At 51.9% G+C, this 25,176-nt stretch overlaps 1 protein-coding gene across 2 annotated transcripts; it reads right to left on the reverse strand.

The window, feature by feature from the left end:
• Positions 1–6,572: 6,572 nt before the first annotated feature.
• PTCHD2 (patched domain containing 2) lies at positions 6,573–24,140 on the reverse strand. 2 transcript variants are annotated; one of them, XM_010152799.1, is made up of 20 exons: positions 23,225–24,140; positions 21,772–21,991; positions 19,957–20,093; positions 19,398–19,532; positions 19,022–19,182; positions 18,547–18,686; positions 17,669–17,814; positions 16,045–16,206; positions 15,475–15,636; positions 14,754–14,876; positions 14,032–14,168; positions 13,023–13,204; positions 12,447–12,577; positions 12,164–12,336; positions 11,053–11,179; positions 9,767–9,912; positions 9,258–9,417; positions 8,763–8,876; positions 7,648–7,814; positions 6,573–6,935 (listed from the first exon to the last, which is right to left on the reverse strand). In XM_010152799.1, the coding sequence occupies exons 1-20, from the start codon at positions 24,138–24,140 to the stop codon at positions 6,573–6,575; spliced, it is 4,002 nt and encodes a 1,333-aa protein (XP_010151101.1). The 2 variants fall into 2 exon arrangements, with proteins under 2 accessions (XP_010151101.1, XP_010151100.1); XM_010152798.1 differs by having other exon boundaries at positions 12,164–12,339.
• Positions 24,141–25,176: the final 1,036 nt, after the last annotated feature.

Here is a 25,176-nt window from a genome sequence, read left to right on the forward strand (position 1 = left end):
GGAGTTTGCTGCACGTAATGAAGACTTCACACTCACCTGGAAGAAGAGATGGGGCTCTGCCAAAGCGCAGGCGGCAGTCTCAGAGCGTGGACCATCAGCATTACCACGGGGGCTGAGCCAGCAGCCCCACATGGACAGGCTCATGCAGACAAACGCAATCCCTGGCCACCTCTGACAGCTTGGAATGAATAGTGCGCAGCTGTCACCCCACCTAAGACATCCACTAGCCCTTTCTCGTGTCCTACACCCTTCCCCAGCCCAGCAGCCATGGAAACCCTGCTCAGCTCTGCCTGTGGCTGCAGCTGCTGTAGGCAGGGTACCCCTCTCCCGTGCCCCCATCCCCACATTTAGCAGCCCTGGGCACTCACATTGCCAGGTGGTCCCACAGTCCTGCAGACTCAGGGAAACACGTGCCTGTCCCCAGTCCACAGTGCACGCTCCCGCCAGCGTGCAAGGGAGTACCCCTGGTGCCTGTTCTTGGGGTAAGGGACTGAATTCATAGCCAGAACCAACCCATGTCCAGCCCTGCTGGGCAATTTCCCAGCAGCAGGCTTGAGCATAAACCGTCCTGTACCTGCAATTCCCAACTTCTCAATAAGGGACCACATTCCTCCTTTCTGCGGATACTGCATTTTTTCTTATCTGTTAGAGTGTGACCGTGAGCCTTCCTGGTATTTATTACAACAAGGGTTTCACCAATAACTTCAGCCTCACCCATAAAAGTGAGGGATTGACTCCCATTGACATGGGAGGTGTTTGCTGCAATGTGCTGTCGGTGCTGTCCTTCCCAGCAGTGTCACTGCTGGGTGCAGCATTAGCACACCCAGGTGAGAGGGCACGGGGAGCAAACCTCACTCAGCACGGCTGCAGAGACAGCAAAATGCCTGGGTCCTCTTCCTATCCTGCTGCTGCCTCTGTGTGCATCCGTGGAGCATGATCCTGGGAGATGCAGAGCTGCAGCACAGGCCACAGAATAAAAACCTTGACTGGAAGATCACACCAGACAGTGCACTGTGAGAAACTGCAGTGCTGCAGAAGGAGGCAGATGAATCCCCTTCGTGTGGGGTCAGCACAGAGGTGCAATCTTCATTTGCTACGAGTAGCACAGTATGGAGTGGAGGTGTAAAAGGCCTCTTCAAAACCTGGATAAAGCTCTCACTCGAGTCAGCCCTCTTGCAGACCTACGTGGGATCAGCCCTCTTGCCAACCTACGTGGGATCCTGAGCTGGCTTTTCCAGACTGTCCAGCTTTTCTAGATGTCAAGCGGCCTTATTTCAGCAGCAGGAACAATCCTGGGTGTGCTGGGAATCAGGGCTGTGGCCTCATCCCCGCTGCATTACTCACACACCAAACACGTTAGTGCCACTCCGGCCAACGCTACACTTACATGCAACAGTGACATAGTGATGACTGAAGGATCCAAAGGTGTGAATGTCAAAATTTTTTATTTACAACGGTCTCCAAAAATCAAGGAACACTGAAAATAGTGAGGGTAGGAGACGACTTACAAAAGTAACACGCGCACGTTACATCAGGAATTGTGCTACATCACTCTGAGAACCGACACTCTAAGGTCTGCACAGAACATGGTGAAACGGCAGTGCCTGCCCTCTCTCTGTCCTTGGGGTGCTCACACCTCTTCTCCCCTTGGCTTTGAACAATCCTCCCTCCCGTTTGTTCTCTTCTGCTTCCCCCTGCAAACCTTTCTGCTCACCTGCTTGTTGTTCTGCCTCTGGTCATGGCCCTCGCCCTCCCATCCCCTCCAGGTACTGCCCAAAGGAGGAGCAGAAGGGAGAAAGCCAAACAGCCAAACAAGTCCGTCCTCAGGATGGAGACAGGCCTTGAAAGACTTTTTAGCTCCTGAGTACTAAGCCGGGGCAGAGCAGTTAGTGGAGGCCTTTGAAAAACCTGTGAACTATGGCTTGTGTGCTGTCTGGGGTGAGGAGTGATTTCGGAAGAAGTAAGCAAAGGACCGTGAGGTTGTCCTGCCTGGCTGCAAATCAATCAGCACAGCTTCCTTGGTGGCCAGTGTGGGAGGATTTATACATGTCACAGGGTTAAATAAAAAGTCTTTTATAACCTTCCAGCAGGGCAGGCTGCTCTAGTAAGAAAATGCAGTGCAGGACAAGCTAACAGAATTAGATACTGTGCCACAAATCCCAGTTTGCTCCAGTGGAGACAAAGCGAAGGGTCTCCGTAGACCATTGCATCCAGACTACAGTTATCAGTGGTCCCAGTAACTCTGTGAACATGTCACATGTCCTTCTCCTTAGGGATATTTTTCAGGCTGGCTTTGCTCTGGCATAGTTTCAGATCCAGCAGGGACTGAGAAACAGCCCAGCTCAGCCACTGATCCCCTTTCACTACCTCAGCCTTTGGAATGGCTGAGCTCAGTGGCCAAAGCTGATGGCCCAGTTGCCCAAAACCAATGTGACCCCAGCATCTCATGACATCATGAAACAGTGAGGAGACCTGGGTCTATTCCTTCCTCTGACACTGATCTTTGCAAATCATGTCAGCTCTGTTCCTCCTTGCTCCAAAGCTGATTTTGACAGAGCTGCTATGAGCAGAGACTTCCTCCCTGAGTTTCCACAGCCATGGGGAGCCTTAACCTCACTCTCCAGCTCTGCTGAAGGCAAAGAGCAGGAACACCAGCTCTGTGCATAAGCAGTGCCCTTCTGCGACTACCCTGGGCTGGCAGGGAGACAGCAGGGTCAGAAAAGGACCCGCTTCGTTTTGCAGGAGACTGAACAGTTTTAGAGTGACCCCCATCCTGAAACATTAACATCAGCTTTTCAGAATGCAACCCTCAAAACAGGATTTACTAGAAAGAAAGGAGTGGGCAGTTAAATATTCCACTGCAGTGTGCTGTAACTGAGAACATTTCTCCTTAATTGCAGCAAGATTGTTTTGAAATAGAAAAGCAGAGCATTCTTTTCCAAGTAAGGCTGGTCTGCTGTGTTCTACTGTTTAAAAACATCAAAACTGACAGTGCTGTATGAAGCATTTTAACTCCCTACCTTCCTCCGCCTGAGAAATTCTCCCTGAGACAACCTCCAGCCACTTTTAGCCCAGGCTCTGTGAGCACCTTAGGCACGAGCAGCTACCATGGAATGGGCTGAACCTCGCTCAGCAAGATGACAGGGCCCAAGAGATGGTCTGGGAAACAGAAGAGTCATCAGAGAAAGAAGATAGACAGAGATGTGGGAGGAATTAATTTAGGGCGAGCATCTGCTCCCGGAACAATGCCAGATAGGTGAGGCCTTGCTTTTTATTGCTACGAGCATCTGCCTCGGAGCAGCGATTCCCAGCAGGGCTGTCAGCCCCACCTTCACATTTGCTCAGATAAACCCATCCATTTTCTTACCTCTATAATTTTATGAGTATCTTCTAATCCCAAGAAGGACGCTGTCTACATGGAGATGGATGTGCACATTTACTACTGATATATTGTCTCCACAGGTGCGTGGGGAGATCAGGGTGTTGTAAGCATTTTGGGGAAAGCTGGGCCCTGCCTTACGCCTCTTTCACACCACAGCACGTGGAGAAAGCACCAGCCACCCTGACCACAGGGCTGTGCAGAGTGAAATGGTGATGGGGCAAATGCCTCGTTAGACCTTAAGACAAGTGTCATGACTACGTTTAATTGAGTTTTCAGCTTACCAACATCCAGTGAGTCCTTGCAGTGAGAAGCATCACCTTGGATCATCTCAGCTTCTGCCATCCTACTGCAATCCAGAGTAAGTTCCTGCGCCTCTCCTTGTCTCAGTTTTCTTGCCAGAGGGGTACAATCTCCTCAGTGTGCCTTTGTGAATCATCTGCTACACCTCTGCACTTATCTCAGTCTCTCCTTTCCCTTTCAGCATCACTCCAGCCATTGCTCTCCCAGCACCACCTTGGACATACAAGGGCAAGGTGACGCCCTGCTTCTCCTAGCGCCAACCAGCCCTTCTGCACTGAGCGAGCCTGGGCTGGCCAGAGAGGAGGATGGAAAACTAAAGCTTGTCGTTTTCCCCTGCCTGCTCCAGAAAACAGGACAGATCCTGTCAGGTGCCAAGAACTGTGTTATTTTTGTCAGCAGATCAGATGCTGCCAGATCAGACCCAAAAGACATAAAAGGTTTTCCACTACTCTGAAATTAATTTTTGCCTTCCAAGAGTGGCTGAATGAATGGTCCCAGCATGGTGTGCCCAGAATCACTCTGGAGGTTAGGGGCTTACATGGCCCTACAGTGAGCATAAACATAGGACACCAGGGACTTAAATGAGCTTTAAACTTCGCAGGATTCAAAGCATATCTACACCTTGTCTTAAAGGCCTTTCACGGTGTCTTCATGTTCACAGGAGGAGGAACTTCCTCTAAGGGTGTACCCAGCACTTTATCCTCTTGTCTGGTGACCTGGAAATATTCATCAGCTTTAATCACCCCAAGGAGTTTGAAGCATTAACTAAATTCAGGTCAAGCTGCCAGGCAGAGCATCTGTGACAGCAGCACGAGGGCTACCTTGCTCTCCCTTGCAGCCCCCATGTGTGTGTCATGGGGCTGTGTATCATCAGCACACCACCCTCCATGCCCGCTGACACTTAGGAGTGCTCAGGGCACCACCAGTAATTAAATTTGGAGGACAGACATAGGGAAAATCATGGCTTACAGATCAATGCCGGGGATGAACTGCACACAGCAGCCATCAAAGCAGCGCAGCTTAAGGACAGTCAAAACCCCTTTCCAGAACCATTTATTCATGGGCACAAAGTTCATTATGAAGGAACTGGTGCAGATCAGAGGTAGGTGTCATGGAACATTTAGCACATTGCAGAGAGGGGTAACTCAGCTGCACCATGGGATGGCGATGAAGAAGCCAGGTCTGTTCTGCTCACCACCCTCACTGCCTGCAGCAGCACTGCTCTGGATTTCCACTGGCATCAGTGAGAGTCCTGTCCTGGCACTCCTCTCTCCAACTGACACCTTGGGGAACCTATTTTAGGACCAAACATCTGACCCAGTTTCACAGGGCTGACGATATGAAGGTGTAAGGCTGGCAGGGATGAGAGGGGGGATATGCCAAGCCAAGCCGAAGCAGCTGCTGCTCTGCCTCAGCAGCACAGTCCCCAGACTTTGGCTGGCAATGGGGATGGGCGTCCTGGAATTTCCATCTTAAAAAGGGGGTCAATCCAGACAGAGAACACAAAGCCACTAGGGACATGGCATCTGCAAACAAATGGAGTCAGGCTGCTTTCTGGCCATCCCCCTCGATTGGCATCCCTGTAAATAATGTTTAATGCATCTCCCAGTGGGCCTGACCCCTCCCCTTCTGCTGAGGACCAGATGTGCTGCATATCAATGCACACACTTAGCCATTTCAATTTTAAAAATACGATAGAATCAGTGATGCTTAAAATGTACTTGTTAATGGCACCAGTTTGCGATTTCATTTTACTTTAATATAAACCATCTGCTCTGAGCAGGCGGCAGCCGCAGGCTGAAGCTTTGCTGCCTTCATGTCTCCAGAACAGAGGGTGTCAGCTGCCACAGAGGATTCACCACTGTTTATCCGTGCATGCCACCAGGTATGGGCTCTACCTGGGCCCAGTAGTTAGCTCGTCCTTGTGCTGAGAGCTGGCTGCCATGACCAAAAGGCTCTGCAGGGCCCTTCAGGCCGTTTTCTCTGCCATGAAGAGCGGGAGGCAGTGAGGGCATGTGCTGAGCAGGAGGTGGGACCAGGGATCAGTTCTGCCTTGGCCTCATTATTGAGATGAGGGAGAGGAGGGCAGGCTCTCGAGGGCACTGACTGCATTCCTGATGGCTGTTCACAGACCCAAGACATCCCGACAACAGGTGTGCTGTCACTTCAGAAAGAAGGGGAAAACCTGATGCCCTCCACGCATGGTGAAAGCGGGTCAGTGCAGGTGGTGCCACCCAGCATCTCCAGTTTGGATCCCACAGTGACACCCATCCTGTGCAGCGACTTCACGAGGGATCTAACTTGGGTACAGGGCACAGCCAAGGGGCCCAGACAACGCTATTTCCCAGGCCTGTCCAACAGCTCCCTGCTGTTTTCAAAGGCTCAGGTAATGAGGCACAGGTTTGGCATGGGGGTAGGACATCACCTCAAGGGTCATCGTTGCAATGCTGACCCTGGCCAAGGGGAGGGGAGGGACAGAGGGAAGAGTTTTGAAAGGGATGAGATGGCCTTCCCAGTTTCTCCCTTCAGCTTTGCGGTTCCAGAAAGCTCTATTCATTAAAACAAAACAAAAAGAGAAAAGAAAAGAAAAGAAAAGAAAAGCAGAAAGAAAATTGAGAGAAGGAGACCTCCTTCCCTCCTACTCACGGGCTGAGGTATTCCCTGTGCAGCCCTCACTGTCCGTCATCCATCCATCACTACCCGAAATAAATACAAGTTTAGAGCAAAACCCATTAGAAAATAAAGTGCATCTGGAGTTGAAAAACTTCTGGAAAAGGGGGATTTTTTTCCTCTTTTTTTTTCTTACAAAAAATATCCTTTTAAAAAAAAAAAGAAAGAAGAAAAAAGAAAGAGAGCAAGAGGACAGAGCATGTGGCTCTTGGCATAGGGTCTACAGGGCTGTCCCATTAGGGAGAGGGATCTTAAATCCGCTCTTCAGCAGGGCAAGGCAGATGCATAGACCCAGCAGGCCAGCCAGAAGCACCCCCGCCACAGCCTTGAGGCAGGAAGTCCTGCTGCGGATGAAGGTGCCAGGCCCCATGATGCTCAGCAGGGCCGTGCTCACAGTTAACGTGTAAAGGATGGAGACTCCCGTGTTGAGGGCCACAATCTTCCCGAACTTGGCAAAAGGGGCAATGATGCAGAAGAACAGCGGGACGGTGGCGATCACTGTGGTGACGGCGCTCGAGACAATTGCCACCCCCACGTGACGGACCGCTTCCATCGTCCTCCACTGGCGGCACGCTGTGGGGTCCTGGCAGAAGGGACAGCAGCGTTAAGGTTGAGTGGGGACAAGCACGTGGGGCTGCACCAATATTTTAGCCTTTGAGAGGGTGGCTTAGCTCATGGGACAGAGGTGCTCCAGGACAGAGGTGCTGCAGGAGGGCAGACGGGACAGTTCATGCGGACTCTGAGCACACTGGGCCAACAGCCATGAGGTTAAAACCCAGCAGAGGCAAAACCTGCTGGATCCTGTGCCTCCTTCCAGGCGCGTCAGACTGACTGCTGGGCCTACACGAGGGCACTGCCTGCAGACACTATACCTGGGATCAGAGATCTCCAGGCTTTTGTGGTCTCTTTCCAAAGAGGGAAGAGGTATTAACACGGCTGGGGAAGACCTGGAGGTCCAGCACAGCAAATCAATTTGCAGAGGTTACACAACAAGTGTAAGGCCATTCCAGCGTAAGAGTGTCCCCACTGGGGCATGAAAGGGGGTTGCTTTGGGCATAGCCGTGGCCATGAGAAAGGGACAACCATGTGGGTTGGACCCTTGGCTGGGATTACTGCACTCAGGTACACAAGCTCCTATCAGGCTCTGACCATCAGCTGACCAAGCAGCAAGCACCCCAGGCACGCTGCGAGGGCGGCAAGGCGCACCCCCCTTGCCCATCGTGCCCAAGGTCCTGCATCACAGCCGAGCAGCACGAGGGGAATGGATACAAGGCTGTAGAAAGCAAAGAGCTCACCTCTGCCTGATGCAGTGGCAGGTTTTCCCCTGCCAGCAGGTAGCCCTCCACCAAGTGCACGCAGTAATCGACAGAGGAGCCAACGAGGATGGAGAGGGAAATGGCTTCCACAGCTCCCATTTCCCAGCCAGACCAGTACATGATGGTCACCACCAAGCAGACCACCCCTGTGTGAAGAAGGTCATGTTAGGCAAAATTTAAAGGACTTGGACTGCTGCCCAGATACTGATACAGGTCAATCACTAGATCTGCGTGCAAGCCACTCTGAATCTTGTACACAAACACCTCCCTCACCTTCTGCTGGCCACAGGGACCCTTCCATCAGGTAAAATCAGACCTGCCGGGGACAGTGAAGCACCTAATTAAATACTGGGGAAGCTGACAGACTGATGCCAATCTAGGCTACTGCTTGCTAAATGAATCCAAGCCCAGGCCAGTGTGCCTGTGTGCACACATGCACTACGGGAAAGAGGGCTCTTTGTTTTGCTTGCTGGAGTTACACACGGGCTGAGCACATGCACAGGTTTTTCTTAAAGGCAAGAGAGTGATGTTTGTTTGTGAGTCATGTGTGGGAGACTAAATGGTTTTAAAATGATAGATTTGATTTTTATACTGAGAAGTTTAGCAACACGCTTAGTCCACAATATCATGAAATCACCAGCCAGAGAGAGGGAACTATTTGCAAATTTGCTTCAAATACCAACAAAATCACTAAAATATTCAGCTTTAAAAACCTCCCACTGCTTGGAAACAGCAGCCATGGTGCAGATCCTTGGGAAGTAGTGCAATTGTTATTCAGGGCATGTGGGACTTAATCACATTATTATACGTAACAGGCAGGGATGGCATTTGTGTAGCTAAAACCCTTATTTAAACAAATAGAAGGGATTGTGTAGATAAAACACACTAGGAATTAGACACAAATCTTTCCCAATGAGGTTCCTGTGCATTTGTTGAGTTTGTCCTGTTCACCTAAGTATATCAAGGCTGGCTCCTGGAAAGCCAAAAGGGTTTACACAGAGTAAGAGCAACACAGTTCAAATCAGGAGAGACTCAGCAGTGCCACCAGTTTCAGGAAGAGGAAGAGCTCGACACATTAGAATTAGTGTTTTTACCTAAAATGCTGAGCAGCACTGGCAGCAGGAGGAGGATATGAGTGGTAAACACCGCCACTGCAGCCACACAAATAACCAGCGAGAGGACAAGGCCGTACAGGGCACTCTGCACTCCTGGAAGAAAAGAGACAGCTAATTGGACTCCTGGAAGGTGACAAATGGGATGAGAAAGGCACCGTGTCCTTGCTGGTAACAAGGCAGGCAGGAACTCACACTGGGGGAGATGGGAAGGGCAGCATGAAAGTGGGAAGCAGGTGATCAACTTCTGGTTTCTCACATCAGCAGGGCAGAGTCCCTTCCCTTCTCTATTTCCCTGGGCTCTGCCCGGGATTTTGACAGTATATGCTGCCTGGGGCAGAGACAGGTTTTAGGAGTTTGTACAGCAATGGTTAAGGGGCTGAAGAAGTAACACACCCCACCAGATGGGACAGTGTGATGTGAAGTTGTATCAGAGAGTGTGGGTTCCTCAGGGAGAGAAACATGGCAGTCACTTGCCTATAATCTCCATGAAGATCTGCTTCCAGTGCTCACAGGTCTGGAAACCGTGCCGGAGAGCAGAGCCCTCTGGAAAGAGCTGGAGTTGCTGCTGCAGGAATGTCTCCCATTTCAGGTAGTCAGCATATGTCTGGAAGGAAGATTTCCCTTTGTAGGTTGTCTGCAAGAAGATGAACGTGTTATTCTCATGTCCTGCTCCTTGGGGCAGGGTATGCATGGCAAGGGAAGAGGTAGAACAAGCCAGCTGGATTTGCAGCACCAGGCAGAACTGGCAGTGGCAGACGGGCAAATCTGCCACCAGCTCTTTGCCTGAGCTCTCATGGTAAAAGCAAACTGTGGCATAAGCAGCCATTTCCAATAACTTGTGAGTGCAGGCATCTGTCTGCAACAAGGCACAAACACTGAATTATGGCTGCAGATGAAAGCAGCCAGGGCAGAAAGAGCACAGCAAAACTCCCAGGAGTCACAAGAAACTGTCACAAGGACAGATGGCGATGCCACGTGCTCACCGATTCAAATGCCATGGAGATCCACTGCACCTTTCCATCCTTCACCCCCACTGCCCCATGAGAGAGCTGTCCTGGCAGCAGGTTTGGCTCAGGGATGTTCTTGCACTCAGGGTGCAACATCTGCAGAAAGGAGGAGATGCTGTAACCTGGAGAGAAAGAAAGAGCAAGGGATGGAGGATAGGACAGGGAAAGGAAGCACATTGGAGCAAAGGGGTTAAAAAGCCAAGAGAAAGTTGCAGGCCCCATTTGTCAGCAGCTGCTTCCCCTTGCAACTCTGACTTCCCAAAGCCCTTAAGGTCTCAGCACCAGAGTCCTCAGCTGCTGCGAGCTTGAAAGGGCACTCTGTGCCACCAGTGCTGGACAGGACACTACCGCCACTGTCTGTCCCCAGCTGCCAGGAAGCAGTACAAGCAGCAAGTGCTGAGGAACCGTCTGCCTGGCCTGGCAAGGATTTTTTCCAGGCATGACATTGGCTTTTGGCCAAAAGCCAATATGCACTTCATAGACTCCAAACCTTGTGACCTCTGAAGTTGGAAGAGACAGTCACTGCTTAGGTGTGTGAAGCCACAGGGGCAGTGAGTAGCCTCATCACAAGATCAGGTGTGATTTGCTGGCTATGCAGGAGCTACTAAGAAGATATTTACTTGTCCAAAAGATTGTAAGTGTATTACAAGCAATACCCATGACTGGAAAGAACAGATGCATTTCTGTTCTTATCTTCACTGGATTAAATCCCAAAGAATATGCCTAGTGCCTTTGGAGTTTGAGGCCATTTTTCTCTCTCGTCTACCAAGAAGCACGACCAGGGGCATGCTCTAGAAGAGTAAAGCTGCCTTGACAAGAAAAGGAGGCAGCAAGAAGCAGCCATCCTTTCAGGTTTGCTGTTGAAGACCCCAGCTCAAACAAAGTGCTGCAAGCACAGCTTCAGAACAGGAGTCTGATGTTCCTGTCGCTCTTGCTGTGTACTTCTCATCCCCAAAACAGCTGGTACAACACACAGAAGCAGGAGGTGAATGGCCCATGGAGATGGGAGGTGACTTAAGCCAGGCAGAGCTATGCTGCAGGCAGGTCAGAAGAGCTGACTGCTGAGAAACACTTCTCCTGCCTGCACCACCTGCATTTATCAGACTGGTACCTCCCCTTCCTCTCCCTGCTTCAGCAAGCTGGGATCTGAAAGTGTAAAAGCCCTTAGCAGCCACACTCCTTAGACTGGAGGGTGAGAACCAGCCTCACCCAGGGACCCAGGACTGCCCAAGCACCCCGTGGCTGGTGTTGCTCCTACCTACCAGAGGGCAGGCACTGAGCCCCTCCTGGCTTCACCAGCTCGGCGTTGCCGGCGATGGCTTTGCAGAGGCGGCACAGGTTGCCAATCTCTTTGAAGAGGTCGAAGCTGTCATCGTAGATAACGCTGCCCTTTCACAAGGAGACACAACAAGAGCAGCACCACACGTGAGGCATACACACAGCAACTGGCACAAGAAGGCAGCAGCAGAGTCCTCTCCTGGCTATGCAGCCGGGACTAGCTTCACAGACCACAGGTTATACGGTGGAAAAACCCACTGGGTATCTGTGCCTCTCCAGATAACCCAGGGAGAAACTACACACTCACCACCCGTGCCTCCCACCTCCCCAAAAAGGAAAAAAACCAGTCAGACAGTATGACAGAAGTCCTGATAAATGAACAGCCACCATGCCATGCCCATGGGTCTGTCTAAGGAGCAGCTCTGAATCCTTAGCAGTGCCCAGCATGAGACTCCAGCTTCCTGCCCCCTCCAGAGGAAACAGGCAAAGGCTGATTCTGCACAGGGCCCCCGAGATCAGAAGGCAGGGATAATGGCAGAAAGCTAAAGTGCATCTGCCAAGTGGCCAGAGCTAAACATAATTTTGCTGGGGAAAGGCTGTAAAAGTGTCAAGGTATCAGATATGGGAGATAAGCTGGTCCTGGAAAAGCCACATTTAGTAACTTTTACCCAGTGCAATTGATTTGTGTTCTTTAACGTTAATACCTCATAACAAGATAAACAAAAAATCGTCAAAAAATATCAGTTCCCTGGATCTTGAATTTGTACTGAGATTTTCATGCTGAGCTCAAGATGCATTTGCTTCTAAAATCCTCAGGAAAGCCAGATTTAGACTCAAAATTAGAAGGTTAGACATTACACTCAGAAAGGGATTTTCTGAAAAGTCTGAAGTGATTTCAGTAAGGGCTTCCTGATCTCCATTATTTGCTAAAACAGAAATGTCCTTTTGGCTCATCACAACACGACCATCTCTGCTATTCCATCTGTCTAGACCACTGGACCACGCTGCCTGTGACTAAACAAACACCATCCAGGGAGACCTTCTGTCACCCACCAGCCCCAAGCATGCCTGCCCAGCATGCCAGAATGCGTGTACCATGTCTCCGATGACGTGGTTGTCCGGGTGTCTCGTGCGATTAACGCCTCTGATACCAAACACTACGAACACCATGGCTCCCGTGTCTACCAGTGGCCGCACCGCCGGCTTCCCACAGCCCGTGTTCATGCAAGGATTAAATCCAGAGGTGGCTGACAGCTTTGCTTTGGGTGCTGCTGTCAAATACAGAAGAAAGGCTGGTTACATCAGAAGGTGGCAAAAAGGGGTCTGTCTCTCTGGACCTGAGAGCCAGACGTGGCTGAGCAGGTCCTCACCGGCTTACCTTTCTCACTGGGAACATAAAGGATGCCTTTGGTGGGTCCATCTGGGCTGGAGCTGAGAAGACACCCAGGAGGTGCTACACACACTCGGCCATGGTAAGGGGGCTTGTGCGACTGGGCAAAATACAGTTTCCTGTGCAAAGAAAGATTGTTATGGGGAGACCAGCGGTAGTAAAGACTGTGTGTCCAAAGGATTACATGGAAACAGACGTTCTCAGGGACAGAAGGAAGAGGTGAGCGACTCAGGACCTGGATCCCTAGCCATTGTGTATTCTGTGCTGCCTGTTCAGCCCAAGCGTTCAGGTGGGTAAAGGAAAGACCAAGATCAACACCGTCTTTCTGCCACCCAAAGAAGTCTCCAGTCTCAGTCCTGCAACTGTCAAGCCTTTGGCATGTTAACAGTGCTTTGGGCCTGCAAAATAATTTTGCAAAGGTGGGGCACATTTGCAGCAAAGCTGTAAGTGCCATGGATGTCACCAACTGCGGGCAGGACTGGCAGGGGACATTAGGCCCCCCATATCAGCCACTCGGCTGTGCTGTTTCTGCTGCCTGGCCTTGTGTGGGTTTGGGAAGGTTACCGTGTTCGCTGCTGCTCCTTGGCGGCCACGTAGAAACTGAAGTCGAACTTCCAGCCTCTCTTGGTGTCACAGGACAAGGTGGTCATCATCCACTTCCTGGGGCTCGTCTGCTTAAGCAGCCCTACTGTGGACACACAAGCTGTCAGCTTCCTGGTGAAGTTACCGAAAGGCGCTCTATACACCTAAGCAATGGATTAATGAAAACAGACACTTAACTCCACAGGGTTGCAGCCTGTTGCACATCAGCATCACACACTCCCCCTCCTCCCTGAGCACTGGCACAGCCACACAGAATGAGCACTGCAGGCACAGACCCAGCCGGCCTGCTGCCTGTCCCCTTCCCAGCATGGGCCAGTGTGTGATGGGGACCCTCTCCACCCCCATTCTCTGTGCCCTAGGCTGAATGGTGGCTGCTGTGTCCAGAGTGAGGGACATCTGGAACCACGTCATAGAATCACGGAATGATTTGGGTTGGAAGGGACCTTAAAGATCATCCAGTTCCAACCCCCCTGCCATGGGCAGGGACACCTTCCACTAAACCAGGTTGCTCCAAGCCTCATCCAGCCTGGCCTTGAAGATGGCCAGGGATGGGGCAAAAGTCCTCCCTGGGGTATGTGTGTCCACCCTGGCCTGTGCGCAAGCAGTGTGGCCAGCCTGCCTGTGTCTGTGGATGGGCAGAAGGAGGCAGTGGGAATCCAGCTGTCTCAGCAGCAGTTTCTACTCAAATGAGCTCAGCCAGTGATGCCCGGTCTCACCTGATCTCCATATACCCCCACTTCTGCTCTCATTGCTGACACTCACACCGCACAGGTATTGTGGCACTGTGAGGCATCATCTCTAACGATGCCAGGCACAACACCCTTCTGTGTTAGCTACCCCACTGCAATGCCCCACAGATTTCACCCTGAGCTGCCTAGGACCCCGTGGAGAAACGGGAGGAGGCTCTTGTGCTCACCTGTTGAGTGCTGCACTCTTGATAGAGGGGTCCAACATCCCTGGACTGACTCACCTGGAATGAAGGCACCTCCCCATCTCCCGGTGACACCATCTGCCAGGGGGCAGGGACACTGGCATTGAGTGAGAATCTGTAGATGGCTGGCCTTCCCTTGCTTCTGGACTTGGAGATATACACAGTCCCTTGGAGATCTGAAGAAAACAGAGGGCATGAAGGCTAGTGGTGCTTCTCCATCAGCAAATCCATGGACAGCAGTGAAGGAGGGTTCTTCTGGTCTGCTGTCTCCTCTGGGACAGCTGGCACAGCCTTCTAGCAGCACAGCACACCTTTCCAATATATCCTGAGCTGCAGTAATTCCTGATGGCTTATTGATTCATGTCATCTTAAGGCCTGACCCAATAACTCTTTTATCCTCAAAATCCCCTGCAAAGGAGGCTGAATTTACTCTCCTCACAGCCTGCCAACAAGGTTGTGACACAGGACTGGGATGCAGAAGCTGTGAGCTCATTGCCCTGCACTGAGAGCAGGCAGACCAGAAGGATTTGTCACCAGACTGTTCTGCCACTTGGGTTGTAGGACCACGTCCTAGGGAACGGCAGGCATTTAGGAACGAGGGATTGTAACAACGCCCCTTACATCCAGCACCAAGCTAAGGCTCAGCAGGGCATGCTCTGAAGAGACTTATTCCCCATCAGCTATTTAGATCATATCATTTAGTTTTCACTTAAGTGGACCTTTGGGTCCAAATGTGGTCACAGTCATCATGGCCCACTTACCTTGCTGCCCTGTGTCACTCACGCTCCCTTTGCTTCCCCAAGGCGACCCTGAGCCCCTCTTCTTTTTTTCCAAGGAGGTTCGGATGTTGTTCTGCAAACTGTGGGGCTTTTCCTGAAACAAACCTGTCCCACAAGGTTAGTCAGGGAGGAAGGAGCGAATGGCACAAGAGACCTACCACGGACTCTGCTACTGAACACCAGACTCTGAGCAGGGGACACAGGCCCCAGCTGGTCACTGGCTTGTGACCAGCACTCGGGAGTGAAAGCAGTCCGTTTTCATGCACTGTGAGAGGAATTGCTCCAGCAGAAACACTCAGGCAGTTCTCTGCTAAAGGAGGAAGTACCTTTCAAAATATCTCACTCCTACAGGCAACTCAACCATCCCATGCCCTTCAATGGGGTCCACCCAACGTCCAATGAGATACTGAAACAACACGGTCCTCTACTTCGTGTTCCAGCTCCTCCAGCCCAGGGCTTAAGCCAGGCTGCAGCCATCGTGCTCTGGGGACCAGCACTCTCACCTGAGCAGGTAATGCAGGAGATGCCTTCAGAATACTTCACTCCTACAGGCAACTCAACCATCCCATGCCCTTCAATGGGGTCCACCCAACGTCCAATGAGATACTGAAACAACACGGTCCTCTACTTCGTGTTCCAGCTCCTCCAGCCCAGGGCTTAAGCCAGGCTGCAGCCATCGTGCTCTGGGGACCAGCACTCTCACCTGAGCAGGTAATGCAGGAGATGCCTTCAGCACTCAGGTTGTATTTCAGGTCTAGCAGCACCTGGATGTTAGTGTCTGGCCGGAACAGGACTGGAGCACGGCTAGCTGGATGGAGGCGGCTGGCAAAGAATATGGACAGGAGCAAAACGAGGAGAAAGAGCCCTGCAAGGAGAAGCCCAGGTAAGCGTGTGGGACCCTACGTGCATCTTGCACATAGGACACACTCAAACAGCAGGAGTGTGGCTGTATTTTCAACAGAAAAAAGGAACGGCCCCTCAAGCACATCAGCAGCTGGGCTTTTTTGTAATCGGCCCCGTGCCTGGGTAGCCCCAGGAGGATGTGCCATTTCAGATCTGAGTGAAAGGAGAGGGATGGGAAAGTCTGAGTTCCTCCTGCAGTTCTTATAGGAACTGATTGTTCTGGGGACACTCTTCAACTGAATTAGAAGCCATGTATTATGTCCCTTTCCTCAATCTCTTGTCACTAATAACCAAGGCTTGGGGACTGACTGAGACTGACTGACTGTTGTCAAATCCTCCAAAATCCATGCAGATGGAATACCTTCCTTACCCACAATCACCCATCGTCTCTTCACTGCAGACCACAGCACCCAGTGTTCCAGCAGCTCCTGCAGATGAGTTATCAATTGGCCCCGGTTGCTCTTCTCTGCAGAGAGCTGCAGATTTTCTGGCAGCACAGATACCAAGGGGACATCCCCCATTTCCAGGGAGACTAGAAAGAGAGAGAAGACAAATGCAGTCTCAGTGCCATGAGTGTCTCATAGATATCTACTCTGCTTTAAAAAATCTTCTGCAAGGTGCTGTACAACTCGCTGGAGCTCAGCAGATGAAGTAAGACCCAGGCAGAGGCAGTGGCTTGCCCAGGATGTCGTAGTCAGATCTTTCTCAAGACACTGCCAAGTGACAGCTACACTTCTGAAATCCATAGTTCAGTTCAAAGCCCATGCTTCAGGCTATTCTTCTTCTGCCAGATCCCATCAATGTTGATCATATGGTCACAGGTACACTGCATGCTTCTTGGACCATGCCAGATTTGTTCCTGTCCCACTACGTATGTCTTGCAGCTAATTACACAGCACTAATCTCTTCCTAACTGCAGCCTGGATCCTATCTGATCTCGTCACTCCAGAGCAAGGATGCCTAGGGAACTGCTCCCTTCTACAAGCATGAAGAGGGGGCTGGCTGTAGTGGGGCCAAAGCGTGCCTGGCATGCTGTACAGCTGACCCACAAACCATGCTTGGTCACCAACTGGAACAAGCTGCTTTGCTTCCTCACAAGTTACCTGATGCCCAGGGGCCCCTGGAGAAAAGCATCCTTCTGTTTACTCTGCTCGAGGAAGGAGTTATTTCCATACATTACCATTGCAAGTGGCTCTGGCATACTGAGGAGACAGCTCCTTGCAGCACAGTGCCCGAGCTCAGCTGTCTGCCTGTCAGCAGCAGCTCAGACCCTGCTCTGCGGGAAGGGGGTCTGCACACTGCTGTGGGACTGATGTCTTCCAGCCACTAATCCATTTGCCTCCAGTTCCCGTTTGCTGCTAGGTCTGACAGCTACTCACTGCCCAGACCACTCCCATCGTGGGTTTTAAAAGGAAGAGATCCCAGCAAACTTTAAAAGCCAAGTACAACAGAGCATGATCCCCTTATCTTCCATCAGGGCTAGAAGGATCGTCTCCTGCTAACAAGAGATAGGGAATTTCTGGGCTCTTTTTCCAGACTGCTTATGTGGTCCCAGGCAAGTCCTTGCCCTCTGCTTGCCATGACAAAGAATGTGCTCTGAGGAGGTGATGCTGGACAGTAGCAAAGTGTTCTCTTGCCTGCTTCCCAGTTGCAGTGCTCTGAATGGCAGGGAAGAGGGGAAAACTCTGCTCAAAGGTGAGCTGTCCTGGTGCTATGGATTAGATGTTTCTTGGCTACATCCATGTCACAATTAGTGATTCCAGCCAGAAAGTACAATCCACATTAGACCCAAGATTAGCAAAGCAGTTAAAGCATCAACACCCATCGAAGATCTCAGCAACTTACAACCACTAGTGAGTTCAGACTCCTACAACCTCCTGTGACAGCATCACTTCCATCTTAAAAGTAGGGAAACTGAGGCACGGACCAGTGGGAGGGACAGGAAGACCAGGGCAGCGTGGTGCCCCTGAAGGCATCACACAGCAGGCACATACCAGGCTCCTCCTCCACACGGAGCAGTGGGATATCATCATCCAGATAGGGAAGCGTGTCTCTGCCAGCTCTGGAGGTGGGCTCCGAGGCAACAAAGAGATCTTCAGCCAGGTGCAAGGCCCTCTTTTTGGTGCACGTCTGACTACAGCTGGATTGGAGCAGGGAAGGAGACAACGGCATGAGTTTTAAGCCACACACCCTGCAAAGAATTACCAGTGGGTTCCTTCAGTGACAAGGAGAGCAGCAACAGCCTGCTCCAATTACTGGGAAAGACAACAGGCAGTGCCATGGGCAATTTCCACTGCTAAGTGCTGAGAGGTCAGGGCAGGCTGGGCTGGATGCACAGAGCAGGGCTGAGCCATGAACACTGGGCGCTGAGCAACAGAAGTTTCAGCCGTTCATCTCCCTGCTAATGAATTAAATCAGGGCAGGTCATCTGCACTGCTGGAGAGCAGGGAAAGGAGAAATACAAGTCTGTGTGCACTGCTTGTGCTCACAAGCAGGAGCAATGTTGATTTGTCTGCTCTGCAGGGCCTGTCTCCACAGCTCGAGGATTTAGCTGTGCAGTACGTGCTCGGAGGACACATATAGCTCCATTACTCCATAGGATTCAGTAAAGAGGTACGACTGGTATTGCAGGGTCTGGCTCCTGGGAGGAACCTCTGTGTACAGCCATGCCAGAAAATAACACTGGGACCTGGCCTTTCCATTTTGCTCCAATCTAGAAAGGAAAAAGTTAAACTTCCCTTCTTTTAGAGACGAACAGGGAATGGTGAAGCCAAGCGGCCTGAGGGAGATGAGGATAGGGCAGGGATTTGCACACTTCCACGGTCAGGAGTTCCACAACTTCCAACCCACACAAGGAGGCTCAAGGGCTCACCTGCTTTGGCAGGAGCTCTCCAGTGGGGCCACATAGAGGGTCCATATTCCAAGAGCAGCTGGCATGGTGAAGAGCACAGCTACCCAGCAGCAGGACACAATCAGCGACATGAAGAGTCCAAAGTCATGCACGGCTGGGATCTACATGAGGAGAAAGAACATGGAGTTGGGATCAGTGGTGCAGGAGACCTGGAGAGACATCAGGCCGGAGAGGTATCTGGAGGAACACGAGAAGAGCACATGCTGACCGCAGTCATGGCAGTCGTACAGAGCTGAGCTGCTCAGTGGCCCAGGGAATACTGCCTTGGATCCTGACACAGGGACACTGCTCACTGCCTTCGGGCAGGTAAGGGACAGACCTCTATGGCAAGTCAGTCATGCCCCCATGCTGGCAAGAGAGCCGAAAGATGGTGCTGGCAGCTCCCTCTCTATTAGGGCCTCTCACAGAAACAGAAAGGCCCAAAGCAGCCGTGTACCTGAGAGAAAATGTTGGCAGCATACGCCGCAGCCGTGGTCAGGGACGTGAAGAAGGTGGCCTTCCCTGCTGTCTGGACAGTATGGATCATGCGCAGTCGCAGGTCCTTGAGGTGGGTGGCTTGGCGGTAGGTGTTGATGAAAACAAAGACATCATCAACCCCTGGGAAAAGACAGGGGAGATTTTAATATTTTGCTTACAGCAGACAGATACTAAAAATTTCCCCTCAACACCTGACCTGCAAGTATTTCACTTACAGGTAACGGAGGGAAAGGGCTTGAACATTCAACCTGCATTTGCCACCACCACCCTTCTCTCCTGCCGGCAGGAGTTATGGCAAGGCAGCCCAGGTAGGTTTTGGGTAAGGATGTGCTTACCAATCCCCACGATGACAAAGGCAGCCACACCATTGAGTATACCCAGGTACTGGATCCCAAATACGACGTGGTACAGGAACAGAGCCACCAGGCAGCTTAGCCCAATACTGGCAATGCCAAAGAATGACAGGAACACTAGAGGAGGAAAGGAACATGGAAAAAAATAGTACTGCTGGCCACCCCTGGGAAAACAGACACCTCGCACCTATCCTGTTGGAATACTGGTTCCCAGGAGTGTGTTGGTGACAGAACAGCTGAGGGCTGCAAGAGTTCTGCTTGCAGACTCCTTCCCATGAGGCCCATCCATGAAATTACATCAGTTTTACACCAGTGTTAGTATGATGGGAATTTGCACCTTATTCCTGTACTCCTGTGAGCCTTCCCCCCCATCCTGCCCACAACGCTGCTCCGGAGAATGACTTCCATGACCTTCTGCACGCTGCTGTGTTGCAAAGTCAGGCTGGTGTCAGGGCGTGCGAGCCTCTCCTGGGGCTTGCAGAGAGCCTACACGGCCTGCTTGGCTTTGTGTGAGAGCAGGGCAGCCGTGGCTGCAGCCTACCTGAGCAGGAGGTAAGGATGTAGACCAAGACAGCTATGCAGCTACTGCTGATGAAGGCCAGCAGCATGTCATTGTTGAAGGTCTTCCTCACTTCGTAGTCAAACAGATCTGTCCCTCCGTACAGCACCTGGACTTTGCTAGGGTGGGAAAATATGAAGGAAGGAAGACAAGTAGGCAGAGTGGAGTGTAAAGGGATCAGAGCCAGGGGAATTAACAAAGCACAATGTCTCCCCCAGAGCCAAAAGGAGGTCACTGCTCTAATAAACTTGGCAGTTCTCTGAGGAAACAGCTCAGAATGATAACTGCAGGTTGAACAACGTTGCTGCTGGAGGTGAAGTTCACACAAGAAGGGAGAAAAAAATAAAAGAGTAGGTCTAATATTTTAAAAATTCCTCCAGTGCATGGTGGGTTTTTGGCACTAATAGACTTCTTCCTGTCAGCAAACAGCTCCTGGAGCCTCCAAAGCCAATTCCATCTGGAATCCTAATGATTGCTTATTATATTAAGCACAAAGGTAATAACCAGCAGATGCAGGCAGAGTGAGAGCTTATCAGGAACCATATGATTTACCAGCTTCTGTTTCTGGAAGCAGGCTCTGAGCGGAAGTAATCCAAGATAATTTAACCAGGAGTACAATAACACTGCACCATAGGAGGCTATCAGGAATCCGAGCTTCAGAACTGAGCCTTGGCCCCAATTCCCTTCTGGCTTCCCATAACCACAACCCACTCTGCCAGCCCATTGCTGAGAACGCTCTGTGGCTGCCTGCTGCTGGGGCTGACGAGGGCTGGCTGCATTTCACACCACTTTTGGAGATTGGTATCCCTTCGTTTTGGGAGCTGCTGAGACTCAGAGCAGTAGAGAGCTGGTGACCGGGAAAGTACACTGACACTGGGACTCACTGCCTTCCTCAGCCATACGGATACTGGGCTACTCCTGTAGCCATTTTACTGTCTCCCTCTCACAAGCACTGAGCAAAGCTCTATTTAACCAAAATCATACAGACCTGGGGGTGAAAAAAGCCCACATTTCCTGAAACATATCCTGCCCCATCCCTCTGTACAAAGAGCACACACTTCTGGAAGGAATTACACTGGAATAAGCAAAAGCAGAATGGGATCCACAGGTGGATGCCTTGAGTTAGGACCATTTCACCCCCTACATCAGACCAGTTGGGGCTGAATTCAGTCCAGGAAGGCAGAGAAGCAGCTCTGTTGGAGACAGTGGAATCTGGCTTGAGATGGAAGCAAACAGATCCAATGCCAGACAGGGGCTGAGTGGAAAGGTAGGCACTGGACTCAATTTTTGGCTCCCTTTGATTGTCCCTATTGATGTCTCTGGTATGTTGCTGCAGGAAGAAGCGGCATTAAAGGGAAGCATATGAGGGGTTTTCTGCCATATGCTTCCCACCCTCATCCACAGCACTGTGCCTGAGCTCACCTTGAAAGGAGATGCTTTTTCTCCTTCATCTGGAGCATTATGCCATGGCCAACATTCGGGGCTGACCAGCAGTCTGAGCTGGCATGCCAAGCCTTCTGTGCCTTCCAGGTGAGACCATGGCCACCATTCGGGGCTGACCGAACGGCATGGCAAGCCTTCTGTGCCTTCCAGGTGAGACTGAATGCCACAGGGCTATGGGAGTGCAGTAAGGTTTACACAGGGCAGACAAGCCTAAGATAGAGCTTTTACACCCTGGAAGACCTATTCCATCCCATCCTTTAGTGCAACAGGAAGCACCACCCTCTCCAAACTCTGCCTTTCCCAGCTCTCTCCCGCTCCCAGCAAGGCGCCTGCCCTGCCCGCACAGCCCCTCACCTCGTGGACTGCTTGGCCAGCATGGCCACATAGGTGATGACAAAGTTCTGGAACTTGTGGCGCTGCTCCTCCCAGCGGTCCTCCACCGAGTAGTAGTTGGGCAGTGGTGCCCCAAAGAGGATCTCGCTCCGGAGCAGGGAGCTTTTCATGTTCTCGGCAGACAAGCCCTCATCCACATACCAGTAGAATTCGGGGTGGGTCATGGCCAGCTCCAGCGACCCTGCAGGAGAAAGCAGCGCCACTTTGTTAGGTCCTGCTTAGTTGACCTGGCAAGGCACAGGGTCTAGTCTGACTGGGAGTGATCCTGTCTTTCATCAGTAATGCCGACTGCTGCTGCCAGGCAGAGAGCAAGGAGGGCTGGGGAAACGTGGATTGCAAAGACTCACGTACCACTTGTGCTTTGGGACTGTGCTTGCAATGTTGCCTACGTGCAGTTCCCCATCAGGGACCCATCTTCCACCTGACTGAGCTGAACCACAACTCCCCCAGGCAGCAACGCACACAACATCCCCATCAACGACCCCACTGCTGGATGCACTTAGTTCTTGTGCATTTGGCCACTATTTGCTCCATCACACTGGGAAACATGAGCTAAACAACACTCTCAGAAGATCTGGAGTCCTGGTATCCTTGCCATCTGATGGCAAGGGATGCAGAGATGGAAGCACTCAACTACTTTGGAGTAAGAGACACTGCCTTTCTACCCCCAAAATCCAAGTTCCCTTGAGTTCATACCAGAAAGACCCAGAAACTATACTCCTTTCTGTTTTGGTAGCAGAACTGTTACTCACACTGGAGCAGATGGAGTTAATTCTTTGCCTGCTCCCTGTATGGCTCCTGGACAACTACCAGCTGCAGCCTGTGCTTGGGAGACAGATGGAAGCTTCATCCCACAGCCGCATCACACCCACAGACTCCTCATGATTCACCTTTTTCACCACCCAGAGCCTCTGCTCTATTAGAGAGACACGGTAGAGGGTGCGGAGCTGGGAGGAGGAGGCAGGGCCTTCCTCCTCCTCTTGTAGGAGCCTTTCCAGCTGGTGATTCACAACCTGCCTCTCAAGCAGCCCACAGACCTCTTTCATCTGCTCCACGTTGCAAGGAAGTTCATCCCTATAGTCTGTCCAAGGTGTGACATTCCTCTAGTTAACCACAGTCTTTCCCAGGGGACAGGGTCAGTAGAAAGCATCCGTACAATAAGGACTCTCTCTCATTTGTCCCTCTCTTGTGCCTGTTGGGGCTTGTGTGACCCATGTCTGGGGTTGCAGAGGCTTTGCTGAAAGGGAAGAATAGTGGCCCTGGCACAGAAAAGACTCCTCAAGGCACAACATGGCAGCACCTTCCTGTCCGCATGAGGCAGTCACTCCTCTTAGCTGTGCATCAGTAAGGCACTGCCTGAACTCACAGGAGATGCCTTAAACACGCCCGCCCTCGCCCTTGGCCCTCAGCTCACCTTGGATGTCAGCAAGGTCTTGTCCCATGCCATCATAGTAAATCTTCCCTCCTCTCTCAGTAGGGAAGAAGTAGGTCATGAGGGAGCTGGGAGGGGAGCAGTAGGAATAGGAACCCAGGGGCAGGTCCTTCAAGACCTCATGGGGCTTCCAGCAGAACTCCCGGAAGCGAGGGTGATCCATGATCTTGCGCTCAACCTCATGGATGGTAACCAGGCGCTCTGTGGTGAAGATGTTGTTTTCGGAGTCCCCCCGAGCCAGAAAAATGAGCTCGATGCGCCAGTGGGCATGCGTCTGTGTGTTGGCGCTGATGTAAGTGCCGGAGTAGTCCCAGCGTGGGGCACCCCTCCCAACTCGGGAAGTCCGGTTTCCTGGGTTCAGGTGGGCATAGGGCTTGGGGGAGCTCGTCCTGCCCTCCGGGGTGCTGCGCTTGAGCCTGAGATGGGAAGCATTGAGGTGAAGCTGCTGGAGCTGCTCAAAGATGAGCCTCTGCAGGGTTTCAGAGGTGAAGTCAGCCAGGTCCCGGCGGTTCCTCCCCCATGACCCAAACTGCGACTTGAGGGCCAAGGCAAGCGCATCAAAGCGCTGGGAGGACTCGTGGTTGCGGATCTCAAAAGCATTGTAGGAGATGTCAATATCCAGGGCTGGGTAGTGGAGGAACATGACAACAGCAAGCACAGCAGGGATGGCACAGCCCAGGAAAAGGATGAAGCCAGCGCAGTACGGGTTGGTAAACACCCAGCCAACGATATTCCAGAAGCCAGACACGGGCAGCGTGACATGTAGGGGCCTGACTCTGCATGGACTTTTTCCACACAACAGAGCACCCTCCCTCCTCTTCCGGGAGCTGAAGGCTACCTCTTCATCTTCCTCATCTAGCCAGGCGTCCTGTAACAAGGGGTCATCCTCTGTGTCCATGTCCGGCGCCTGCACAAAGAGGCAGAGAAAAGCAGTCAGCAGCGGGTGTCACCGGGCACAGCCACGAATCCACAGCAGTTGCCGAAGAGTCTGAGCAGCAGAGCCAGGGAGAGGCACACACCAGCTGCACCCTCAGCAGCAAAGCGTGACTCCTTTCCAACCCCACAGATCTGCTACAGCCACGGAAAGAACAGGCTGGCACGGGGTATCCCACACCCTGCCTGGCACAGGAACCAGGCAGGGGGGAAGTCCACACTATATTCCCAGAGCTCTGGCAGAAGAGAGCTCTGCGTGGCTCCAGAACACCAGGCATGGAGATGGCAGGGGATTCACAGTACGCTGCTCAGACTGCAGCAGCAGGAACATTTAATTAGCTAACCTGGTTCTCATGTCCAGGAACAGTTCATGCTACCGGATGAAAAACACAAGGGACCCTATCTTCCCCTCCTTAAACCCGACAACAGATCTCCCCCAGATATTTATAGCTGTATTCTTCTTTCCCACAAGGCGTGCATGTGTGTGCACACAGCACCAGAAGCACACGTACTCCAGGTCCTCAGAAGACCTGGGAGCTCCCTGAACTTGAACCAAGAGGAAAAGCAATGGGGCAGAAATGCCCCCTGGCAGAGGAGGGATGTGCAAAGGAGCGAGGGTCACAGCAATCTCCCCGGCTCTGGTCAGCCTGGGCGATGCCTGTGGCTTTGGTCACAGGGAGTTCACGGGAGCTACAGCAGCTCCCATGGAATTTGCTCTGGTCTGGATAGCATCTGTGCTTGCAGGCTGGGCAGAGCACTCCCAGTGTTGCAGAGCCTGCGGAGAACTGGGAATCTCCGAGTTCCAGCCTCCCTGCTCCTGCCCACGCCAAGGAAAGCACAAATGTTGATCAGTGGCTTTAATCTGCAACTGATACCGTCTCAAAACATCCCACCCTTCCTGTCAGCGTGAGAGCAAGGACTCTCCCGACCCCTCGCCGTGGTTAGGCTCATGCGGCTGGCTCACCCACCCCAGCCAGGCTGCAGAGCGCTGTGCAGCAGGG

The sequence above is a fragment of the Eurypyga helias genome, unplaced genomic scaffold (genome assembly GCF_000690775.1).
Source record: "Eurypyga helias isolate BGI_N326 unplaced genomic scaffold, ASM69077v1 scaffold28255, whole genome shotgun sequence".
Taxonomy (NCBI): Eukaryota; Metazoa; Chordata; class Aves; order Eurypygiformes; family Eurypygidae; genus Eurypyga; species Eurypyga helias.